This window comes from Fragaria vesca, linkage group LG5 (genome assembly GCF_000184155.1).
Source record: "Fragaria vesca subsp. vesca linkage group LG5, FraVesHawaii_1.0, whole genome shotgun sequence".
Lineage (NCBI taxonomy): Eukaryota > Viridiplantae > Streptophyta > Magnoliopsida > Rosales > Rosaceae > Fragaria > Fragaria vesca.
Window position 1 is genome coordinate 2806494 of NC_020495.1, and position 24425 is coordinate 2830918.

The following is a 24425-nucleotide window of genomic DNA, read 5'->3' on the forward strand; positions in this document are numbered from 1 at the left end:
TATACGGTTGGAAAGCTAAAATGAGTCTAGTTTCCAAAACCGTTTATGGTTCGTTCATATGTATTTCCTAGAGGAAGTTACGACTGTTCTAGTAATTGAAGGTCATGCTGCACGGAAATCTGATTTCCTGCACGAACTTATGTTTTGAGTTCACAAGCGACTTTCTCCTTAAGATCTAAGTGTAAAAGATCATTTGAGGACAATACGGCATGATTTAGTTAATCATTGCCCAATGCCACATTTGAAGACATGTTAAAAAGCATTGACATGCTAAGTTGTTGAAACTTCCGTGATTAGTAAGAATCAGGAATAGCCCTATGATTGATGTAAAGATCAGGGGGGGTGTGAACTTCAGGGGGAGTATAGCACATACATACATGTCACTATCAAATGTGAAGGGTGCGTTGTACTCTTTTTCTCCTACGATCAAGGTTCAGTTTTTCTCCCACAGGGTTTTTGTGACTTGACGAGGTTTTTGACGAGGCAACAGATCAGCACCATCGGCATATCAGCGCGCTGCACAAGGGGGAGTGTTCTAGGATATTCTCTATGTGTGTCTTGGCCTTATGCCAATAGGATATATAGTTAGACTAGATCTATGTATTCATATCCTTACCATATTGGTATTGTGTAATTCCCTATATAAAAGGCTCCTATCAATGAATAAGATGATGACTCTCTTGCTATCTTTTTGTCTCTACACTTTATCTTTTATCACATGAGATAATGTTGTAAAAGTTTTAATATAGTACATACTTTGTTGTTTACGTGATTTTTAAGATGAAGTATGAATGATTTTTTCATGAATTTCACTACTCATGAAAAGTTGATTCATGCTTCTTATACTTCATAGATGTAGATAACTTCGTACAATTTTTGTTGAACTCAATAAATGTTTACTAGTAATTAAATTTAACTGGTACATCAAGTAACTTCATCTAATTTACCATGTACACAGTAAAGGGGTTCGTCATTCACACATCACCCTTGGTCTTAAACCCAATTGCAAAACCAACCCCTTACCCGCCAAAACAACCCCTCTCTTCCTCTCATGGCGATGATCAATCTTCTTCTCTCTTTCCTCTTCTTTCTCACCACCGCCGTCGTTTCACAACCCACCACTGCTCCGCCGTCTCAAGAACCCATCGCCGCCGCCCCCATCTCTCCACCCTCTCCTCTTCTTCCAATCTCCCAAACCCCACCGCCCAAGACTCCTCTCGTCCCTGCCCTCTTCGTCATCGGCGACTCCTCCGTCGACTCCGGCACCAACAACTTCCTAGGGACATTCGCACGCGCCGACCGCCTCCCCTACGGCCGTGACTTCGACACCCACCAGCCCACTGGGCGGTTCTGCAACGGCAGAATCCCAGTCGATTATCTTGGTAAGAATCTCGCCTTTTCTTGATCACAATCAAATCTCTATCAACTTTAATCTTCTGGGTTCTTGAAACCCCAAAATACCCAGAACCTGAAACTCGAGGACTTTCGTCGAACAGGTTTTGTGCATTACAGAATCTTGGGTTTTGATGAAAATGGGTTTTAGGTTATGAGGGTTTGTTAATTTGTTTGTGGAATTTTGGATCAGCATTGCGGCTTGGGCTTCCTTTTGTACCCAGTTTTCTTGGGCAGACGGGAAGAGTGGAAGATATGCTTCATGGATTGAACTTTGCTTCTGCTGCTGCTGGAATTATATTCACTAGTGGGTCTGAATTGGTATGCCTAATCTTTCTCTTTTTCGATTGTTGATGGTGAACCACAAAGCTATAGACTTGTGTTAGTTATGAAAGTAATGTGGAATTTTAAGGCAGGCTTAAGATGATTGCATTGTGATGTAGAGAATTTGATTCAAATGTAGAATGGAATTAATGGTTTTAGAAATGTGAAGGAGCTTAAGTAGAATCGATGCGCTTTCATTGCTCTTCACATCGTCTAGAGCTTAATAGCTTAATTGGTTTCTTTCAGGGGCAACATGTTTCGTTGTCGCAACAGATTCAGCAGTTTACAGATACATATCAGCAGTTTGTGTTGAGTATGGGGCAGCAAGCTGCGGTTGATCTCATCTCGAATTCGGTGCTCTACATTTCGATTGGAATAAATGACTACATACATTACTACCTGCGTAATGAGTCCAACGTGCAAAATGTATATTTTCCCTGGAGTTTCAATCGGTTTCTAGCATCCACTGTGAAGCAGGAAATCAAGGTAAGGTGATTTCCTAATCCATGATGATGATGGTGGTTTCTATTAGTTTTGCCAATTTGAAGTCTATCTGATTACTTAGAGATTTTGATTACTTTTGGTTTTCTGTTCCGCACAGAACTTGTACAGCATTAATGTCAGGAAGGTGGTTGTGATGGGTCTGCCACCTATAGGCTGTGCTCCTCACTACCTATGTGAGTACGAAGTGAAGGATGGACAATGTGTTGAGGAGATAAACAACATGGTAATGGAGTTCAACTTTGTCATGAGGTATATGATTGGAGAGCTAAATGAAGAGCTTCCATATTCCCATATCATCTTCTGTGATGTGTTCCAAGGATCCATGGATATGTTAAAGAACTCTGAACAATACGGTGAGAGGTTATCCAAACTTGTTCCTCTACCATTTACCAAATCTGTTTGTGGTATCCACATACTTATGCTGTGGATATCCTCTTTCTTTGTTCAGGTTTTAAAGTCACCACCGATGCCTGCTGCGGATTGGGTGACTACAAGGGTTTTCTCATGTGCTTATCACCAGACATGGCTTGCAGTAATGCTTCTGACCACATCTGGTGGGACCAATTCCATCCAACTGATACAGTTAACGCCATTCTGGCTGATAATGTCTGGAATGGCCTGCACACGAAAATGTGCTATCCGATGAACTTGGAGGATGTGGTGGCATCGACATACTAAAGGTTGGAAGGAGAAGCTGCAACAATCACCATACTTGTACAGGCACCAAAACTCCAATGGAGAAGATTCAAAGTTTGTCCTGGAAATTCTTTGATACTTTTACTTGCTGCACAAACTACTGACAAAACTAATGCACTGCACTTGCCCGGAGTCATTACCAGTTATGGTACATTTTGGAAGAGAAACGATAGCACCAAATTGTTGAAGGGTTGTATGTTTAGGTTGTAGATTACAGCATGGTGATGAAATAGAGGTTTAGAAATTGTACAGAGGTTTTTACTATCATACTATGGTGGATGTGAAACAGAAGACCCAGACAAAGCAACTAAGCATCAGTCTGGCGTTGTTATCAAGTAATGTTGATTCTGATTTTGGTACGATTTGTTACGTGCGATTACTCATCGAGGTAAAACACCTACTATCTCATAGACATTCGAAATTGTAATAAAATTATGCATAAGAATGGATTATCAACTATGATCATGAACTATAATTGTGACTCTTTCAGAAGAAACCTAGGTGTCAAGGAAATGTGGTTTGTTGTTTGTTTTTAATTTAGCTATATCCGGCATTGAGGCAGAAGACATCAAACCTCAGGAACAACCCTCATTTTGGAGGGGGGAAATTAATCAGCCATTGAGGTGTTATATATCCTCATCCTCTGCAGAAACAGTTCATCAAGCGCCTTGGATCGAAGTGTTAGTAATACAATGTGATCGAAACTTAATCATCAATTCATCATGCTTTCTCTTGATCAGGCCTCTGGAACATGAACTCACACATCAAGCCATTTACAGGATATATTAGAAGGACCAAAGTTCAGTATGGGATTGGGTTTCTGAATAATGAGTTGATGATTCTCTAAGTATTTAATTAATTAATTTATTTATTTTTCCTGCTAGATGGTGCTAATCACATTCACTCAAATGGGCGAGTCAGCTGAATCAGTTGTTTGTGTCATCTTCTAAGTGTGATTTCTGCACAAAACTAGGAAAAGCAGTTGTGATGTCCCTGCATTACATTAAGAACTTCATCAACTTAAATAGTTAAACATAGCTTTGTGAATTGTGATGGTTGTAAACTTGTAACGAAATGGAACATGCAGCACATATTGTTAATATATGGGTTAGATTTGGATTTACCTGAGGTATGGAATAGTCATGTTCTTCAATAAGGATGGATTTCGATCCACTAGTTTGTTCCACTCTTCCAGATCAATCCTTCCATCTCCATTTAAATCCGCTTCCTCAAATGTCTATGAAGCGAAATAGCAAAAGGTGTACTTATTATTTCCATTACTAAGACAGATACAAGATTAGATAACACCATCTTATATGGCTTAATACCTTATCAAGAATGGCTTCAACAATTTCATCAGATAAGATCAAATCAGACTCTTTCAGAAGTGCCATAACCATTTCTTTGACCTATCACCACGCAAGCACACGAGAGAGTGCTTCATGCTATTTTCTCTTGTAGGAACTAGACTGTAAGTGTGATTTGAATATTTATACCTGGTCACGTTCGATGAAGCCCATCTGCCATTTATCATATAAGTGAAATGCAACTGCCAGACCACACCAGTTCATGCATGTCAAAGTCAAGATAAAACATATATACTCAGTGAAATGATAGTGTCCAGAATTTGCATACATGACACTTTTTCTGCTCTTGGTGCTTCAGGGTGGAAGACACTTAGACATTTAACAAACTCTTCGAATTCTATTACCCCGTCGTGCTTTGAATCAAACATATCGAAGATCTATTGGGATAAACAATTAAGGGTAGCTGGTTAAGTTGTTACCACTCATGCTCAATGTAATTTATGTTATTTTCAAACTGATCGAACTCAACGAAGTGAGGAAGCTAGGAAGCTCACCCGGTCAGCAAAGAGACTTTGTGTTTTGCTGTTCCTGAACAATCCAAGCTGAAACTCTTCCTGAAATCTTGTAAATTAGTATACTTGGAGGTCAAGTTTCAATTATCAATTTAGAAACTACAGTTAATAATAATTTTTTTTTTAATGCAGTAATGTATCAGAAGCAAAGGGTTTCTGATAAGATCGATCAACATGAAAGTATGAAGCGTACTTTGCTTATAAGCCCATCATCAACTATAGAACTGCTTAACTTCCTGAACAGCTCATACAGAGTTTCTATCTCAATCACCTTAACTGCAAAACACAAGAATGTAATGCAAAGAATAACTTTTATGCAAGTAATTCCAACTAACATAATGAGGTCGTGCGAACCCAGAATTAATGGCTAAGTTGCAAACTGAAATAGATTTAATATATATGGAAAGCTTACAATAGGTTTGAGCAGCAAGAACAGTTGGGTTTTCACAGTCAAGTCTCTGCTTCATGCAGACACAACCCATCAGGCTTTGTCAGTACTAATGCAGACACAACCCATCAGGCTTGACATGGGGGGCTAAATAGGGAAGCATTCTACTTCTGAATTATGAGAAAATATATGAGCCAGCTGAGTTTTGTTCCTAATGTTTTACCAGAAAATCTAAAGGATGTATTGTTTTGTGGCCAGTGTTGTATGATTATGACATATCAGAGATGGATAGATGCTAATTTGAATTGATTTACGGTACGTAACATCTTCGTAATCACAATGGGATCGAATTTATGCCAAGTAGCGTGCATATGTGCTTTGAATTCCATAATAATGATCGATCATGGTCTCTTCTATTTGAACTCGGAATTTGGAATCTAGTTCTTCTTTTTGGGTGTTAAGCCTCCCAGAATGGAAGATGCACATCTAACCAACTCTCTTTACAACATTCCTTTAACCATTTAAGTTAGAGATGAATGATGAGACAAATCCTAATTTTCACCTGAACTATTGAATTGAAAGTTTCAAGCAATCCAAGTTATTTGTTTGAGCATCTCATAATAGAAGTTGCACATATAATCAACTCTCTTTACAACATTACATTCCTTTAACCATTCAAGTTAGACTGAATGATGAGACAAAATCCTAATTTCTGATACAAGAAATACAATTTGGTAAGAAAGCATACAGTACAGCTACTACTGAACTTTTTACCAGAGTTGAAGTTATAAACAATCTAGTTTAACAGTACTGTACATTTTATGGAAAAGAAAAAGATTACAAAACCCGCAAGGTGAAACACTGAAGTGCTGGAAACTATGCTATGAAGAAAACTAGTGTGCTCTTTTTCCTTTGGCTCCTCTCATCCTCTTTATGCTCCGCAGAGGCTAGCACTTAATTTTCTTCAGTATCTGTGGGTTGAGAAAAGCATTGCAAGTGACTGTTACGTTTGCAATGCAATTATATCTATTCTTGAACAAAAATCTGAGAAATAGAAACTAAAAATCATTATGCTGATTAAGTATTGGATATTTTTTATATTTTATTTTCACTTAATGTTAATATAAATACTAAGATGGAGTTGGAAATCTATTTGTAGAGGGGGGAGACACCAATCTAGAAGACCGAAATAAAATATGAGGGGCTCCGAAGCTGTGAGAAATGTGTCATAATAATGTGTTTAGAAGCTATGAAGAAATCATATATGTGATATGTAAAGAGTTCTGTGTTGTAGGTTAACTGAATTAAAATCGTAGTTTATGGAGAGCTATATCATAGATTGTGGGTAAGATGGAGATTCATATTAGAGGAACCTAGTATATTAGAAGTTTTACTTTACTCGATGTCTCGATATAATAAGTAACTGGAATAAGCATAGTAAAACGATTTCTTGAGTTAAACCTGGAACTGTTGCAGCTGAGCAAGATAGCCTTCACAAACTTTTCCTGTAAGTCAAATTAAGGGGTGGCGTAAGGTCACCTCATTTACTTGATTGTATGGTTTTTTCATGAACCTTCAAGTTGAAATGCCGAAATTATAACCTAACCTACTTCCATCTTGAGCTCCCTTGTAAGACCCCGCACATTGCAATTCAAATCCACAGTGCTACACTTCAATTATAGAGGAGAAAAGCCCTGTAATTGCAAGCATCACATAGCTCCTGAAAAAAAATCTGAAGGGGGTGATCATACATGTACAAGTTCTGACTGTTCAGTACCAATGAAAACTCTACAGAGTACCAGTTATCCAAGCTAACAGGTGCAAAGGAAAGAGTAAAGAAAAGAGAACTTCCTGGCACCAAAAGCAAGCATTGACGAGATGTGCACCACGGAACTGAAGGAAGAATAAGAAACTGTTAGTAGTAACCGAAGCAATTAACAAACAGAAGAGATCCTTCTACGATCGGCCAAGATAAGTATTGTCACGCTTTTAACATGTTAGAAGTACTACGTTATTTTAGATAATTTTACTTGATTTCCAGAATTCCACAGTAACAGAAACTTGGAGAAAGTTGTAAGAAAAGACACCAACAATGCATACATGAACAAAATATAATATATAAGTTCAATCTGTTTACATCTACTTTTGAAAATCCAAAGGCTTTGAAAAACTAATTTAACAGGCAAATACATGATGGCCACTAGCACTCAATAATACATGACAGATATGCTGATGTTTACATCTTCAGCTTCGGTTCAACAATCTGGGAATGATTGTAGCAGTCAGCATACCAACTGCAGACATCATGAGCATAGGCCAATGTACCCTCAATGGGGGCTTTGGTGGCTTCCCCACAGGGGATCGGCACAGGGGACATACGTAATTTGTCTTTAGCCATGGGATAATGCAATCTCCATGATAAATATGCGAGCAGGGCAAGCGAGCAATTATATGCTGATGATCAGTCCCTTCTTCTGCAGCAACAAAGTGATCTAGGGCCTCCATACAAATAGAACATGGCATCTGTCTAACAACATCTTCCAAATCATCAAGTCTCACTTTCTTCAAACCCTCGATCAATGATTCAGTAGCAGGAATGGGCTTGGGGAGACCCGAACACACGGGTTGTGTTCCAAACCACCCGAACCGACGCTGATCCTGATATGGACGATAATCCATATATCTTCCGTTGCACCATAAGGGGAAGGTCACATCCCCTATGCCAAGATTACTTTCACTGTCTAAGAGGCGGAGAGTCACATCCGCAATACACACAATAATAGGCTTACCAGGGATGGCCACTTCAGCCTCATAAAACACGGTTTCTAACTTTCTATGATTATATCCTGCTCATGTAATGGGACACCAATGCTAGAGAGATTCTCGACCATGATCTCTGTGTAATAAAGCCTATTGGATGATCTTCTGACAGCAGAGAGACGAACTGAAATAACTTTTTGTGCAACAAACTCTGGAGCATCAAAAACAGTGGCGTCTGGAGCCTCAACCCAGCTGTGTCCAAGTACCTTGCACAATCTAAAACTGATTTTTGTGTCTGCACCACTTGGGACTTTGATCCATGGTTCCGCTCTTATATCTTTTGGGTGAGTTTGACACATTGTGAACGAAAAATAACGCTGATCGGTGGGCATGCTTAAAGAAAACTGGTATTCAGTTTGTAATGAAGAGTATCAGTAATCTGAAGAGGTCATGAGGAACATGTGGCTTATATAGATAGCTTAAATCAACTAAAATTTACTGAATTTGCAACACACACACACACAACAAAAAAAAGAGAAAAAAAAGTACTTGGTGGTTTAGGATTCCAAGTAGATAAAGGCATACAACTCATTACCCTAGTCAAGTCAGTATGGAATGAATCTGCTTTCCTAAGACTTTAAGAAAGCTGTGCAGAATCGGAACCAAACTAAACAAAGGCCCAGTGTGGAAGAGATTAAGCAGCTTATTTGTTTCATGACTAGATTGCTACTGTTAAAGATTGTACGCACCAGTTATGTTGCCCCTAGTCCTAATTGGGAACTAAGGAATCTATCCCCAAACAAGAACATACAAGTCTGGGTTAGGAGCCTTGAATTAATAAGTAATTCCCTTTATATAACAATTAACAACAGACCCAATAGGCAAAACGAAACTAATAGAGAAATTAAGCAAGACATTAGACTTGTTTGAGCTATATGTAAGGAAGCAATTGTTTTCTTCGCAGAGAGAGAACAGACAATGGTGATTGTTTCGTCTTTCTTTCCGGTAGGAAAAGGCCGACTGCATCCTAGGACCCTCAATTTATCTTTTGGTTTTACCATAAACGATCCCAACCCACAAACATACGACCCTAATTCAACTACACCAATCTATATTCATCTCCTTCATCACACCCAATTCAATTGGGCCTTAATTTCATGCAGTTTTTAAGGTTTTAATATAAAATTAACAAGAAAAATAAAAACTAATTCAAGGGGGTGGTATCAACATGTACAAACCAAATCAAACTACACAAATTGGAGCACACTACTTACATGATGGTCCTTCACCAAAAGTGGCAGGCAAGTTCTCTCCTTGTCTTGGGTTTTCTCGGTGCGTTTTAGTTTTCAATCTAAAACTGATTTTTGTGTCTGCACCACTTGGGACTTTGATCCATGGTTCCGCTCTTATATCTTTTGGGTGAGTTTGAAACAAAGTGAACGAAAAATTACGCTGCTCGGTGGGCATGCTCAAAGAAAACTGGTATTCAGTGTGTAATGAAGAGTATCAGTAAATTGAAGAGGTCATTAGGAACGTGTGCTTATAAAGGTAGCTAAAATCAACTGAAATTAAAGTGGTAACTACCTTTAAATCAATAAAAAGAACGCATACAAGACTTTGGGAGGTTTAGGATTCCTTGTAGATCGCGGCATAAAACTCATAATCCTAGTCAATATGGAAACAATCTGATTTCCTAAAACTTTTAAGAAAGCTGAACTGAACCACGCTAGAATCCCATCAGCCAGTTCCTATTGCTATTTTTGTAATTGTTCAATAATTGGGCAAACAATACCAGCACCAACTTCAGCATTTAACAAGAAAAAGCTTGGCACTATAAATCAGAGTGCCTGTTATCACTAGTTGAAATTTAATAACATTTGAAATTGAATACGTGAGCTATCCAGTGCGATACAGAGAAATCCAGAAGATCGTGAAGCGGGACTATACAGGAGAAACACTGTGACTTCAGAAAAAATATACCTCCTGGCAGCAAGAGTTCCTTGATTCACAAAGAAGAGACTGTTGGTGGAAATTGAAGAAATTAAGGGGGGTGTATTGTATTTGGATTCATACAGACTTATTTTAATCAACTGACTTCTTGAAAAGCCTACAGACTCTTTGAAAAGTTCATAGACTTTCACTGACTTCTTAAAACCATCGATTTTTAATCACAGACTTTCACTGATTTCTGAAATCTACAGATTTCATATGAATGACTTATGTAGATTTCTCAATACTTACAAAGTTACAGGAAAGAAAAAAAAATAAAGATGCAATGACAAACACATAATAACACCGATTATAAGTTTAGTGCTCATCTATCTAATTTCGATGTATATAATTGTAATATTTGATTGAAATACATAAACATAGGTAACGAAAAAGATTATATTAACTTAACAACACGCATACTTGTACGTAAACCAAAGACATATGTTCTAAAATGGGACATTAGATGTTCACAAGTTTAATTTATGTACGTAAATATAATAATATATGATCATGTGGTTCTAATATCAAGAGTTAGTAGATAATATTTAGGTTATCGAGGGTTCCAAGTATTACAATTGAAAGACAACAAAATGTTAACATTCAAAAAACATTAAAAAGAATAAATAGAATAGAACGTTGATAGCACAAAATATTATAAAAAAGAAAGAAAAAAAAGAATGATGTATCGTAGGATCAACCTATTCACATGTAAAGAGAAAGTCTGTCGTAGACTTTTCCAAATCTTTGCTCTAGTGGATGGAAAAATATTGGAGTTTGGTGTGTGTAATTTACACTATAAAGTCCACAATTATCCATGAGTTATTAATTCCATAAGTATGAATGATATTATGAATACATCTGAACTTCTATTCATTTTAAAAAGTCTTAATTGAATACCCCTGAACTTTTGTGGAATTCATAATGATTTTTTAAAATCTAGTTGAATATACCCAGACTTTGATTGATTTTTAAAAGTCTATATTGAATACACTAGACTTTCAAATTTTATAGACTTCTTTAAAACTTCCACTAATTCCATATACAATACACCCCTTTAACAAACAAAAAGGATCCTTCTTAGATTGCACAAGAGAGATATTCTTAAGTTCCATTAAAACTTCAACAATAAGTTTATTCAGATTAATTTCAATTAGTTGCCGGGACACTTAAAATTGTAAGAAACACAAACACACGCCAAATAAGTTAAATTCAGTCTGCACTCATCTACTGAATATGCAAATGTTCTGAAGACTCTAATTTACCAGCCAAATACACGGCTAGCACTGAGTGACACACGATTTGGTAATATTTTCATCCTTGACCTGCAGTTAAACAATCTGGGAATCAGTGTAGCAGTTAGCAAACCAACCGCAGACAACATGAGCATGGGCCAATGCAGCCTCATTAGGGGTTTTGATGCCCTGTGCAACACAACTGTGCATCGGCACAACGGACACCTTTGATTATTCTCGAGCCACTGGCCAATGCAATCTTCATGATACATATGTGAACAGGGCAAGCGAACAATCATATGATGATGATCATTCCCTTCTTCTGCAGCATAAAAGTGATCAATACAAATAGCACAATCCATTTGTCTAACAGCAGCTTCCAAACTATCAAGTCTCACTTTCTCCAAGTCCTGAATGGATGATAAAGTTGCAGGAGAACCCTTGGGGACACCACAGCTGAAATCCATCATAAGCCTTTGAAGCATAATTTGCTGATTATCAGTAAGTCTTCCATTGATCCATAACGGTAAAGTCACATCCCCTTCACCAAGATTACTCGCATTGTCTAAGAGTTGGACGGTCACATCTGCTAAGAACACAATAATATGCCTCCCGGGGACGGTGACATCAATCACATCAAATATTTTTTCAAGAACATCCAGCTGCTCACATCCTGGGACACCAATTCCCGATAGTTGCTTGGCCATAAAATCGATATAATTTCTCCTTTCGGGTGATTCCTTGACATCAGAGAGATTAACTGAAACTAGTTTACGAGCTACGAGCTTTGGAACATTAAAAACGGTGGCATCTGGAGCATTAATCCAGCTTCGTCCAGATATCTTGTAGTAACGCAATCCAATTTTTGTGTCCGCGCCTCTTGGGATTTTATACTTGGGTGGTGATAATCTTGGATCTCTAGGATATGTATGTGTCACACCGCTCCAAAAATAATGCCTCTCGGAGGACATGCTCAAATAACTGATAAAGTCGAGAATGAAGATGATTAGATATTTTTGGTGCTCAGAAGGGTCAAGGTGCACGTATATATACATAATAAGCTAGCTAGTTTGCCTTAAATCAATAGGAAAAAGGCCTTTCTCCTAAACGACTACTACGTAATGTACACACTATAAAATAGTACACTAAAGTTTACGTTTTGATCTTAGGAGAGGAGGAAATCAAACTTAGGACCTCATCCAACAATCTGCAAAGAAAGACCATTAGATTATGGCTCAATGTGGAATTGAGGTGCATTTTTATGTAACAAGCAGCTACAGCTCCCCAGCTTCTAAAAGCTGCTGGGAGAAGGAAAAGAATTTGATAAAAGAGCTTCCTTTGTCTCTTCAAAACAGAAACAGCAGAAGATGTGGAAAAGATTCCTTTTATGTTTGGCAAGTGCAGCATTGGGTAAGAAATTCCTACCCTTTTTTTTTTTTGAATATTCAACAACGATATCCTTAAAAGGCTTTATGGGCCAAGGGACTAATCCGCGCTGAGGGGTTATGTCAAAACGTTTCCTCCTCTAGCCACCAAGAATAGATTGGGATTTAAACTCCAATTAACGTTGAACTCGGGTAGGGGGTTCGATACCTAAACTCTTATCAACTCTAACCCCTGGAACTCGGTCTAAAACTGACACCCTCCAAACCCCCGGATAAAAACTCTGGAGAACTCATTGTTACCAAACCAAAATGCATCCTAGACCATCTATCAATTTTGGTTTTACCATAGAGGATCAAGTATGATATCCCAACCCAGAAACATACAACACTAATTGAACTACACCAAAGTAAATTCTTCTCCTTTATCACACCCAATTCAATTGGGGCCTTAAATTCAACGAGTTTCTAAGGTTTCTGTATAAAATTATCAAGATAAATAGAAAACAAATAAATCAATTCAAGGGGGTGGTATCAAAATCCGCAAACGAAATCAGTAAGACAAATTGGAGCACAGTACTTACATGTGAGGCAACTCCTTCGTCAAAAACGCAGGCAAGTTCAGGATGGCGCGTCTCTCCTTGTCCTGGGTTTCTGGGTGCCGTTTAATCGTTTATTATCGAAACCCCTTAATGGCTTAATATATCAAAAATAAGAAGGGCAATTGATTTTTGTGCCTGCATCACTTGGGACTTTGATCCATGGTTCCGCTCTTATATGACCTAGGGCTGGCCACACGGGACGGGATGGGTCGGGATTTGGTGAATCCAGTCTTATCCCGTAAATAAAAGAATGGGACGGAAAAGCGTTTTTAAAAATCTGTCTCGTACGTCCTGATTCCGATAAATTAACCCTAAAATAACATTAATGAAATTAATGAAAAAAAAATATCTAAAATCACACAAGCAAAAAACAAGAACATTGATGAAATTAAAAGTACTAAAATCAACAAGAACATAGGTGCATAGGTGCTAAATTACATTCCACTTTAAAAGTACTAAACATCCCACATTAAAAATTAACCCTCAAACAACAACTAAAAATATCCAAAATCACACAAGCAAAAAAAAGAGAACATGAATGAAATTAAAAGTATTGTTTTAGACCAAATTGAGTGTGGTTGAGTGCATTGTAACACCATGCAACCTAAAAAACAAGTATAAAATTAATAAAATCAAGTATTCTAATATTACGGGACGGGACGGGATTTTTTGGGATAGTCTCGTCCCGTCCCGTCCTGTTATGGTAATGTTGAAACGGGACGGGATTGCTATTTTCAAAACCTATCCCGTCCAGTCCCGCTAACTTTCGGGACGAGACCGGTACGGGATCAGGATTCCGGTACTAAGTGCCCAGTCCTACTTATATCTTTTGGGTGAGTTTGAAACAAAGTGAACGAAAAATACCGCTGCTCGGTGGGCGTGCTTAAAGAAAACTGGTATGGGCGTGCTTAAAGAAAACTGGTATTCACTATTCAGCGTGTAATGAAGAGTATCAGTAATTTGAAGAGGTCATTAGGAACATGTGCTTATAAAGGTAGCTAAAATCAACTGAAATTAAAGTGGTAACTACCTTTAAATCAAGACTTGGGAGGTATAGGATTCCTTGTAGATCAAGGCATAAAACTCACAACCCTAGTCAATATAAAAACAATCTGATTTCCAAAATTTTTTAAGAAAGCTGAATTGAACCACGCTAGAATCCCAGCCGGTTCCTACTGCTATTTTTGTAATTGTTCAATAATTGGGCAAACAATACCAGCACCAACTTCAGCATTTAACAAGAAAAAGCTTGGCACTATCAGAGTGCCCGTTATCACTTGTTGAAATTTGATAACATTTGAAATTTAATACGTGAGCTATCCAGTGCGATACAGAGAAATCCAGAAGATCATGAAGCAGGACTATACAGGAGAAACACTGTGACTTCAGGAAAAATATACCTCCTGCCAGCAAGAGTTCCTTGATTCATAAAGAAGAGACTGTTGGTGGAAATTGAAGAAACTAACAAACAAAAAGGATCCTTCTTAGATTGTACAAGAGAGATATTCTCAGAGGATCCATTAAAACTTCAACAATAAGTTCATTCGGATTAATTTCAGTTAGTTGCCGGACACTTAAAGTTGTAAGAAACACAAACACACGCACCAAATAAGTTAAATTCAGTCTGCACTCATCTACTGAAAATGCAAATGTTCTGAAGACTAATTTACCAGCCAAATACACGGCTAGCACTGACTGACACACGATTTGGTGATATTTTCATCCTTGACCTGCAGTTAAACAATCTGGGAATCAGTGTAGCAGTCAGCAAACCAACCGCAGACAACATGAGCATGGGCCAATGCAGCCTCATTAGGGGTTTTGATGCCTTGTGCAATTTCACAACTGTGCATCGGCACAAGGGACACCTTTGATTATTCTCGAGCCATGGGACAATGCAATCTTCATGATACATATGTGAACAGGGCAAGCGAGCTATCATATGATGATCATTCCCTTCTTCTGCAGCATAAAAGTGATCAAGGCCCTCTATACAAATAGCACATTCCATCTGTCTAACTGCAGCTTCCAAACTATCAAGTCTCACTTTCTCCAAGTCCTGAACGGATGATAAAGTTGCAGGAGTACCCTTGGAGACACCACTCCTGAAATCCATCATAAGCCTTAGAAGCATATTTTGCTGATTATCAGTAAGTCCTCCATTGATCCAAAACGGTAGAGTCACATCTCCTTCACCAACATTACTCTCATTGTCTAAGAGTTGGACGGTCACATCTGCTAAGAACACAATAATATGCCTCCCAGGGTGGGTGACATCAATCATATCAAATATTTTTTCAAGAACATCCAGCTGCTCATGTCCTGGGACACCAATTTTTGATAGTTGCTTGGCCATGTAATCCATATAAAAACCCCTTTCAGATGATTTCTTGACATCAGAGAGAGTAACTAAAATTAGTGCACGAGCTATGAGCTTTGGAACATTAAAAACAGTGGCATCTGGAGCATTGATCCAGCTTCGTCCAGATATTTTGTAGTAACGCAATCCAATTTTTGTGTCCGTGCCTCTTGGGATTTTATATTTGGGTGATAATCTTGGATCTCTAGGATGTGTATCTGTCGCACCGCTCCAAAAATAATGCCTCTCGGAGGACATGCTCAAATAACTGATATCAAGTGGAGAATGAAGATGATTAGATCAGAAGGGTCAAGGTGCACGTATATATACATAATAAGATAGCTATTAGCTAGTTTGCCTTAAATCAATAGGAAAAAGCCCTTTCTCCTAACGTGTTTAAATGTTTATGTTTTAAATTTGGAAAGTACTTCAAAATCCAAATTAGTTTCGATAAGCTCTTCCCATTGTTTTTCCTTGAGGCTGAAGGCTTCACAATTCGAGTCATCTTTAAAGGTAATCAGTTTGAAGGAATCCACCAAACTCTATTCATAGGATTGACATGTTAACTTTTACCAAACCGTCCATTTGTGTGTACAGATCAAGCGACTACTTTGTAATGTACACACTATAAAATAGTACACTAAATTTTACTTTTTGATCTTAGGGGAGGAGGAATTCAAACTTAGGACCTCATCCAACAATCTGCAAAGAAAGACCATTAGATTATGGCTCAATGTGGAATTGAGGTGCATTTTTATGTAACAAGCAGCTACAGCTCCCCAGCTTCTAAAAGCTGCTGGGAGAAGGAAACAAACTTGATAAAAGAGCTGCTCCTTTATCTCTTCAAAACAGCAGAAGATGTGGAAAATATTTTATGTTTGGCAAGTGCAGCATTGGGTAAGAAATTCCTACCCTTTTTTTTTTTTTCCTGAATTTTCAACGACCGTATCCTCAAAGGCTTTCTGGGCCAAGGGACTAATCCGCGCTGAGGGGTCATGTCAAAACGTTTCCTCCTCTGGCAACCAAGAATAGATTGGGATTTAAACTCCAATTAACGTTGAACTTGGGTACGGGGGTTCGACACTAAGCTCTTACCAACTCTAACCCCTCGAACTCAGTCTAACTGACACCCTCCAAACCCCGGATAAAAACTATGGAAAACTCATTGTTACCACACAAAAAAATGCATCCTAGACCATGCATCTATCCTTTGGTTCTACCATAGAGGATCAAGTATGATATCCCAACCCAGAAACATACAACAATAATTGAACAACACCAAAGTAAATTCTTCTCCTTTATCACACCCAATTCAATTGGGGCCTTAAATTCATCGAGTTTCTAAGGCTTCCGTATAAAATTATCAAGATAAATAGAAAAATAAATAAATCAATTCAAGGGGGTGGTATCAAAATCCGCAAACGAAATCAATAAGAAAAATTGGAGCACACTACTTACCTGGTGAGGCAACTCCTTCGCCAAAAGACGCAGGCCTTCTCCTGGGTTTCTGGGTGCCGTTTAATCGTTTATTATCGAAACCCCTTAATATATCAAAAATAAGAAGGGCAATTTAGTAACTACACAAACCCTACTCTGTCTACTATAAGTCTATAAATACATACAACTCTGATTTTTGAGTGCCATAGTTTCTCTGTCCAAACATCGTTCTCTATTTCTCGTGCCATAGTTTCTTAAATCTACAGAGTTGTTCTGTGATGACGACGACGACGACCCCATTTCGATTCCGAGAGCATTTCGAGATTTACTATTATTTTCAATTCGTTGGAGCTCGTGTTGTTTGGCTGTTGTTGTTGTTGTGGGCCGCGTCGGATGGTAACCCGACCGAAACAATTCGGTGCGCGCTGGTATATATGGTAATTATGAAGCTCCCGCTTCGGTTAGAATTTCAAATTGGGGATTCTCATTTCCAGAGCTCGGAGTAGAGCACAAGGTAAGCTCTCTCCTTCTCTCTCCTAGGGTTTCTAATTCTGTGTGGATTTCAAATTAGACGAGGTTTTAGTGCAGATTGAAATCGAACTCAGTCGAGCTCTGTTCGTCGAGCTCGTCGGACCTTCGCCGTTTGAGATTCATCACTTGAGAACAAGGTAAGCCTCTCCTTCTCTCTCCTAGGGTTTCCAATTCTAAGTTAGTGAGGATCCAAATGTGGCTACATAGTAGTGCTTGATGTGTTTGAACTCAGGCCAGCTCTGCTCGCTGAGCTTGTCGGACCTTCGCTGCTTGAGATTCGTTACATGTTTCATCGAACCTGGCCATGTCGATCAACAAGGTATTGCCTCTACAATCAATATTGATATGTGGCTTTGTATTTTGAATCGGTTTGAGACTGAGGTTAGTATATTGACCGACTAGATGTGCTTTGTTAGAATTTCGGTTTGAGATTCGTGCTCTATTTTTTGTAATGTGCTTTGTTCTTAGAATTTCGGTTTGAGATCATTAGTGCTCTATTTTGAGAGTGCTCTGTTGTTAGAATTTCGGTCTGAATCGGTTTGAGATTAGTGCTCTTAGAACTGCTCTGCAATAATGACATGCTGTTAATCTTAAGAAATATATGCAGTATAACAACATTCTGTTGCAATTAAGAAGTCAATCTCTCTATTTTTTATGCTCGCGATGTAGTAGATCTCTATCCTTCCACAATTTTTCAACTCTTCTGCACATGTGTTTTTCTGTTTCTCATTGAGTTTTCTTTACTGTTTGTTGTCAGCGCCTGCGCGAATTGGCTTCGCCAACACCAAAATCAGTACATTTTCCACTGAAATTCCCAAATATTTCTCTCCAGTGCAGAGCACCAGTGGTCTCTCCAGCACCAGATTTTCCCCATGCACGGGGTGGCCCAGATGTGTTCCTTGACCGTTTCAAGCTCCCATTTCTACTCCCGTTTCTACCAGATGATACTGAAGTAGTGGAAGTTGATCAAGTGATTCTTGACCATAGAGGGGATGCCTTTGATCATATAGGCAATCATCTTTTTCAGCATATCGATGAAGAGCATAGTGATGACGAGGATAATGATGAAGACGAGGAAAACGGTATGCCGAGAAGAAATAACAGGAGTGTATTTGAACATTAACATCTTTCTAGAGTTTCATTCTATGATATAATTGGTTATAGGGAAAATTAAATTACAAATGCACTGCAGAAGTAGATCTTTTGTCAGAACCTGTATTTAGTGATGCGTTGCTGAGGATTTGAAGTGGCTGGGGTTTTTGTGATTGTTGTCTGTCTTCTCCATCAGTTTATTGGATGAATAGGGGTAGTATACATTGTACTGATGATATTGATATACACAGATTAGGTTTTGATTTGTTTCAGCTCGGCTGTTAGTTTCTCAAATTATAAGCTCTGAGGTCTTGTGATCGCGGAAAATTGCGATGGTGGATCAGCTTGCCAAAAACTAGATTGATGCTTTGACTGTTCAAGCCTTTTGTGCTCTCTTGTTTTTGTTTATGTTTCCGAATAGAAAAATAATTAGGCTTAGTTGACTGACTTGAAGAAATGAGAGTGATTTCATTTTCATGTAGAGGAGAAATTAATATTCTTATGAAGTATAAACTTTCTATTGTTATGTTTCTATTGTGATGTTTGGTAATATTGAGAGTTGTTAAGAAAATCAGAATAGTTAGAATAAGGTAATAAAATATGAGTAATTAAAGGGATATTGGCCGGGAAGATTCATTTTACTTTTTTTCTCTTTTTTGGAAACTTGTTTCTCTCTTTGTGCTTACATACACATCTTTCTTGGTATGTGCAAGTGACAGTGACAACATTTCTGTAGGTATGAATTGGACTTGTGAGAAGGGGTAACTGAATTGAATTCTATATCAGATCAGGCAGATTGAGTCAATAATTTTATTGAGTTGTCAGATTTATAAGTGCATTTCTCTAATCTGTTTTGCCAGCATTGTTTCACTTCACTTTGTTTTGAAATTGGTTCCAGTACTTTAGTATCTTAATTGTTATTTAACTGTGCAATTATCTAAAGAATATCAGTTTCAATTTCAGGATTGGTAGTGTGGCATTGGTTTTAGGTTTGTCTGTGCTTACTACATTCTCAGTTGATGATGTGGTTGGCTTCCTGAAGCCACGTCTCATTGATCGTGCTCCGGATGTGGGATGGTTTATATGGGAGCGGTGGGTTCCTTTGTTGGTACTCACGATTGTCGATCGGTATGTTCCTTGGCTTTCTCCTATTGTTATCGGTTTCATTTGCCGTCTTTCACCGAGGACCATTGCTCTTCTCCCCCCTGCCTGGATTGCATTATTGCCTCCCTCGACTATTGAGACACTACCGCGCTCATGCATCGAGACACTTCCGCCCTCCTGCATCGAGCGCCCTCCTGCATCAAGACGCTATCGCCCTCTTTCATTGCGAGACTTCCCCGATCGTGCATTGACAGTTTGACACTTCAGCCTTTCACTCAGATGGAGGTGCAGCTTATTATTCTTCAGCGCATGGTTGATGCTTTATCCTTGCGGGTGGCTGATCTCGTACCTTCGGTTCCAATCCCTTTGGTGATTTTCGCTATCCGCTTTGGGATCTTCTTCGGCTTCTGGTCACTATCCCTGGCCTTATGGAGGCTGGTATGTATATAGCTTTCTTTCATCTTGGTTTTTGCTGTTTTAGTTAGTTTTAACTCTTCCTCTCTTTCTTTATGTTGTTTTACAGCTTCGCAGGTTTTTGTGATAGCACAGACACATTAGAGATGGGTCTCCGTCTCTCCGAGCCACCATCTGCTTGACCTCTATTGTGTCTACGTCTCTCCGAGCCACCATCTGCTTGACCTTCACACACCATCTGCTTGACCTTCACCGGCTTCACGCCATCAGCTGTTTGACCTTCCATAGAAATATGGCAATATTCATTAAAGGTGTAAATAAAACAAAGAACCCTAAAACAAAAGCAGATGCAGTAGATAAACCCAGGTCTCTTTAGGTAAGGTTTAGAATTTTTACGTGGAAATATAGATCGAAATGCAAAAAATATGGACTGCTTCACATAGCCTACATATTATATTTTGGAACCAAAACGTATGCATGAAACTTATCTCATTGTCAGTGCCTAATATCAGAATTACAGAAGAGATGACCTGCTTAATTCATATCTAAGTAGTGATTGAAGAGGGCAAAAGTTGACATGCACCATAATAAGTTTAAACCAAGTTTGTTCAAACTGATTCAGCTTAATTTCCAGAAGCAAAAAGTATTTACTTCTGAAAAACCTAATGCTTTGAAGAAACCGAGTTAAACTGACAAATACAAGGACAGTGGCACCACCAAGGGACACATATACTCGTCATTGTTAGGATGGGGTTGGACGACGTCGAGATCTTTGGTGTTGCTTCGTCGTCTTCGAATTCGGAAGGATGAGAGATCTTCATCGTTCTTAGGGTGGGTGCTATTGCTCGTGAAATTCTCAATTTTAGAGGATAAGGTAGTAGCAGAATTGGAGGATAAAGCAGTATAGCAAAATTGGAAAATAAATCTTCAAGCAATAGTAATAGAAGTGGAGAAGGCAGTAGCAAAATTGGAGGATAAAACAGTAGCATAATTAGAGGATAAATCTTTAAGCAATAGTAGTAAAAGCGGAGAACTGCAGTAGTAGAAATATCATGGAGGATAAGGCGGTAATAGAAATGGAGGATAAGACAATACCAGAATTAACCTTCATTGTCTTAGTCTTCTGTTATCCAACTGCTACTACTTCTACTGGAATTAACTGTTTGTACACTAAGTTATCGTCCTGCTACTACTTCTTCTAGAATTAAAAAAAAGAATTAACTGCTACTACACTAAGTTATCGTTATGCTACTACTTCTATTGAAATTAACTACTAATACACTGTTGAAAACCTGCTACTGTATTGCATTTACTGACAATCTCAAAACGAAAACTTCCATCTTCTAAAATCATATTTAATTAGTGTAGTGTTAGTTTGGTAAATTAAACCATGAAACATGACAGACAAACAAAAGTTTGTCCTTATTTGTTAAAAATTTGTGTAGATGGATGTATTTGTGTTTCAAATATTTTTGAATGGGGTATATGTAATTTGCTATTAAAGGAGAGACTAGCTTCAACACTAAGTTTATCCAGATTAATTTAAATTGCCACACACACACAAAATGAGTTAACTTCAGTCTAAATCCATCTACTGAAATCCAAATGTTTTGAAGAGGCTAATTTAACAGCCAAATCCATGGCCACTAGCACTGCATAATACATGATATCAATGGTGATATTTCATCTTTGGTTCCGGTTAAACAATCTGGGAATCAGTGTAGCAGTCAGCACACCAACCGCAGACATCATGAGCGTTGGCCAATGCAGCCTCAAAGAAGATTTAGATGCCTTCACAGCTGGGGATCGGCACAAGGGACAGATGTGATTAGTCTCGAGCCACAGGACAATGCATCCTTCATGATAGATATGTGAGCAGGGCAAGCGAGCAATGATACGCTGATGATCATTCCCTTCTTCTGCAGCATCAACGTGATCAAGGTCATCCATACAAATAGTACAAGGCATCTGTCTAACAGCAGCTTCCAAACTATCAAGTGCCACTTTCTCCAAATCCCAATGATGCATAATATGCTGATTATCAGTAAACTTTTTATCATCAATAAATCTTCCATTGATCCATAAGGGTAGAGTCACATCCCCTACGTCAAGATTGCTTGCACTGTGTAAGGTTTGGACGGTCACATCCCCTACTAACACAATAATATGACTCCCAGGGACCATGACATCAATCACACCAAATATTTTTTCAAGAAGAGCCTGCTGCTCATGTCTTGGGACACCAAATTTTGAAAGTAGCTTGGCCATCAACGTGGTATAATGACCCCTTTTGGATGAATTCTTGACAGCAGAAAGAATAGCGTAAACTAGTGTACGGGCTACGAGCTTTTGAGCATTGAAAACGATGGCATCTGGAGGAGCATTGATCCAGCTTCGTCCAGATATCTTGTAGTAACTTAATGCAATTTTTGTGTCCGCGCATCTTGGGATTTGAATTTCTGGTGATAATCTTGGATCTCTTGGATCTGTATCGGTCACATCGCTCCAAAAATAACGCCTCTCGGATGACATGTTTAAAGAACTGAGATCAAGTGGTGGACAATGAAGATTCTTAGTTATTTGTGGTGCTCAGAACTCAGAAGGGTCAAGCTGTACATATATATATATATATATATATACACACACGCATACACACACACATATATAAGCTAGCTATAGTTAGCCCTAAATCAATAAGGAAAGGCCTTTCTCCTAACATGTGTCTAAAAGTTTATGTTTTTATTTGGAACGTACTTCAAGATCCAAATTAGTTTCGATAAGCTCTTCCCAGTGTTTTTCCTTGAGCCTCAAAGCTTCATAATTTTGAGTCATAAAATAATAACTCTGTGATGAGTAAAGGAAGACTTGGGACCTCATCCAACATTCTGCAAAGGAATACCACTACATTAAGGGGAATTGAGTTGTTTATCAGTTCATGTAAGAAGCAGCTACAGCTCCCCAGCTGCAGAAACTAAAAGAAACAGCTAGGACCCTCTATCTATCTTTTGGTTCTAACCCACAAACATAAAACCCTAATTGAACTACACCAAAGTAAATTCTACTACTTTATCACACCCAATTCAATACCTTGAATTTCATCTGAGTTTTTTAAGGCTTCCGTATAAAATTAAACAACATAAATAAACAACCAAAAAAATCAATAAAGCAATTCAAGGGGTGGTATCAAAATCAACAACAAAAAGAATCAATTAGACAAATTGGAGCACAGTACTTACATGGTCAGGGAATTTCAAGATGGCGCGTCTCTCCTCTGTCTTGGGTTTCTGGGTGCCACTGTTTATGGGAAAGAAAGAACGATGGGGCGTTTGTTGTTGTAGGCCGGGTCGGTTAGCAACCCGACCCAATAATAATACTGCACGGGTATCCGTTACTAATTAGAGAAAATTAGTTTGTTTTGTTTTTTTTAGAGAAGAGAAAATTAGATATAAACCCAAAAAATCAGAGCTTGTATTAGAACAAATCCATGCATATTTTTTTTTTCTTCCTAAAATACATCCAATTCTCATAAGTATCACTGAATTTGAGCCTAGAATTTATAACTGACGAATCTTTCTTAATTTTGACACCTATTAATTTTGAAAATTCAAGCTGAAAATTAGAATCTTGTACTTTTATTATAATCAATTTCATTCTAAAGGGTTGAATTTAATGTTTAACGACGTGCTTCATCTTCAACAGAGGATCTTTTAAGGGGTTAGAGAGGGTAGATAAGTGATTGCTTAGACTTCAGAGACTCAACACTTCATCCAAAGAGATCACTCTTGGAATATTGCAAAAGAGAAATCCAAATGTTTTGAAGACTAATTTAACAGCCAAATACATAGCACTGCACAATACATGATATCAATGGTGATACTTACATCCTTGCTGCCTCCGTTCAAACAATCTGGGAACCAGTGTAGCAGTCAGCATACCAACCACAGACATCATGAGCATTGGCCAATGCACCCTCAATGAAGGCTTATTAGATGCCTTCACAGCCGGGTATCCGCATAAGGGACACCTGTGATTAGTCTCGAGCCACTGGACAATGCAACCTTCATGATAGATATGTGAGCAGGGCAGGCGAGCAATGATACGCTGATGATGATCATTCCCTTCTTCTTCTTCTGCAGCATCAAAGCGATCAAGGTCATCCATGCAAACAGCACAAGGCATCTGTCTAACAGCAGCTTCCAAACTATCAAGTCTCACTTTCTCCAAACTATCAAAGTGATGCATAATTGGCTGATGACCAGTATTTTTTTTGGAGTAAATACTTGTGACACCATGTAGTTTACACCTAAAATCAGTTTTGTCGCTCACTTTTTTTTAAA

At 38.4% G+C, this 24425-nt stretch overlaps 5 protein-coding genes across 5 annotated transcripts; 1 reads left to right on the forward strand and 4 right to left on the reverse strand.

Annotated features, from left to right (window-relative positions):
* The first annotated feature begins 1051 nt into the window (after positions 1-1051).
* On the forward strand, positions 1052-2898 carry LOC101313026 (GDSL esterase/lipase At5g08460-like). Its single transcript, XM_004300829.1, has 5 exons — positions 1052-1382; positions 1586-1713; positions 1963-2202; positions 2318-2573; positions 2669-2898. The coding sequence occupies exons 1-5, from the start codon at positions 1052-1054 to the stop codon at positions 2896-2898; spliced, it is 1185 nt and encodes a 394-aa protein (XP_004300877.1).
* Positions 2899-3842: 944 nt separating this feature from the next.
* LOC101313317 (calcineurin B-like protein 2-like) lies at positions 3843-5277 on the reverse strand. The gene is made up of 8 exons (XM_004300830.1): positions 5208-5277; positions 4989-5071; positions 4778-4837; positions 4552-4660; positions 4413-4465; positions 4245-4325; positions 4041-4153; positions 3843-3909 (listed from the first exon to the last, which is right to left on the reverse strand). Exons 1-8 carry the CDS (start codon positions 5275-5277, stop codon positions 3843-3845), a joined length of 636 nt encoding a protein of 211 aa, XP_004300878.1.
* A 2150-nt stretch (positions 5278-7427) lies between these two features.
* On the reverse strand, positions 7428-13215 carry LOC101313611. Its single transcript, XM_004300831.1, has 3 exons — positions 13134-13215; positions 11301-12148; positions 7428-8029 (listed from the first exon to the last, which is right to left on the reverse strand). The coding sequence occupies exons 2-3, from the start codon at positions 12136-12138 to the stop codon at positions 7428-7430; spliced, it is 1440 nt and encodes a 479-aa protein (XP_004300879.1). The 5' UTR covers positions 12139-12148; positions 13134-13215.
* A 1358-nt stretch (positions 13216-14573) lies between these two features.
* LOC101293393 lies at positions 14574-17004 on the reverse strand. Its single transcript, XM_004298867.1, has 2 exons — positions 16969-17004; positions 14574-15778 (listed from the first exon to the last, which is right to left on the reverse strand). Exon 2 carries the CDS (start codon positions 15766-15768, stop codon positions 14818-14820), a length of 951 nt encoding a protein of 316 aa, XP_004298915.1. The 5' UTR covers positions 15769-15778; positions 16969-17004; the 3' UTR covers positions 14574-14817.
* A 4601-nt stretch (positions 17005-21605) lies between these two features.
* Positions 21606-22889, reverse strand: LOC101293684. The gene is made up of 2 exons (XM_004298868.1): positions 22843-22889; positions 21606-22630 (listed from the first exon to the last, which is right to left on the reverse strand). Exon 2 carries the CDS (start codon positions 22618-22620, stop codon positions 21772-21774), a length of 849 nt encoding a protein of 282 aa, XP_004298916.1. The 5' UTR covers positions 22621-22630; positions 22843-22889; the 3' UTR covers positions 21606-21771.
* Between the last annotated feature and the right edge of the window lie 1536 nt (positions 22890-24425).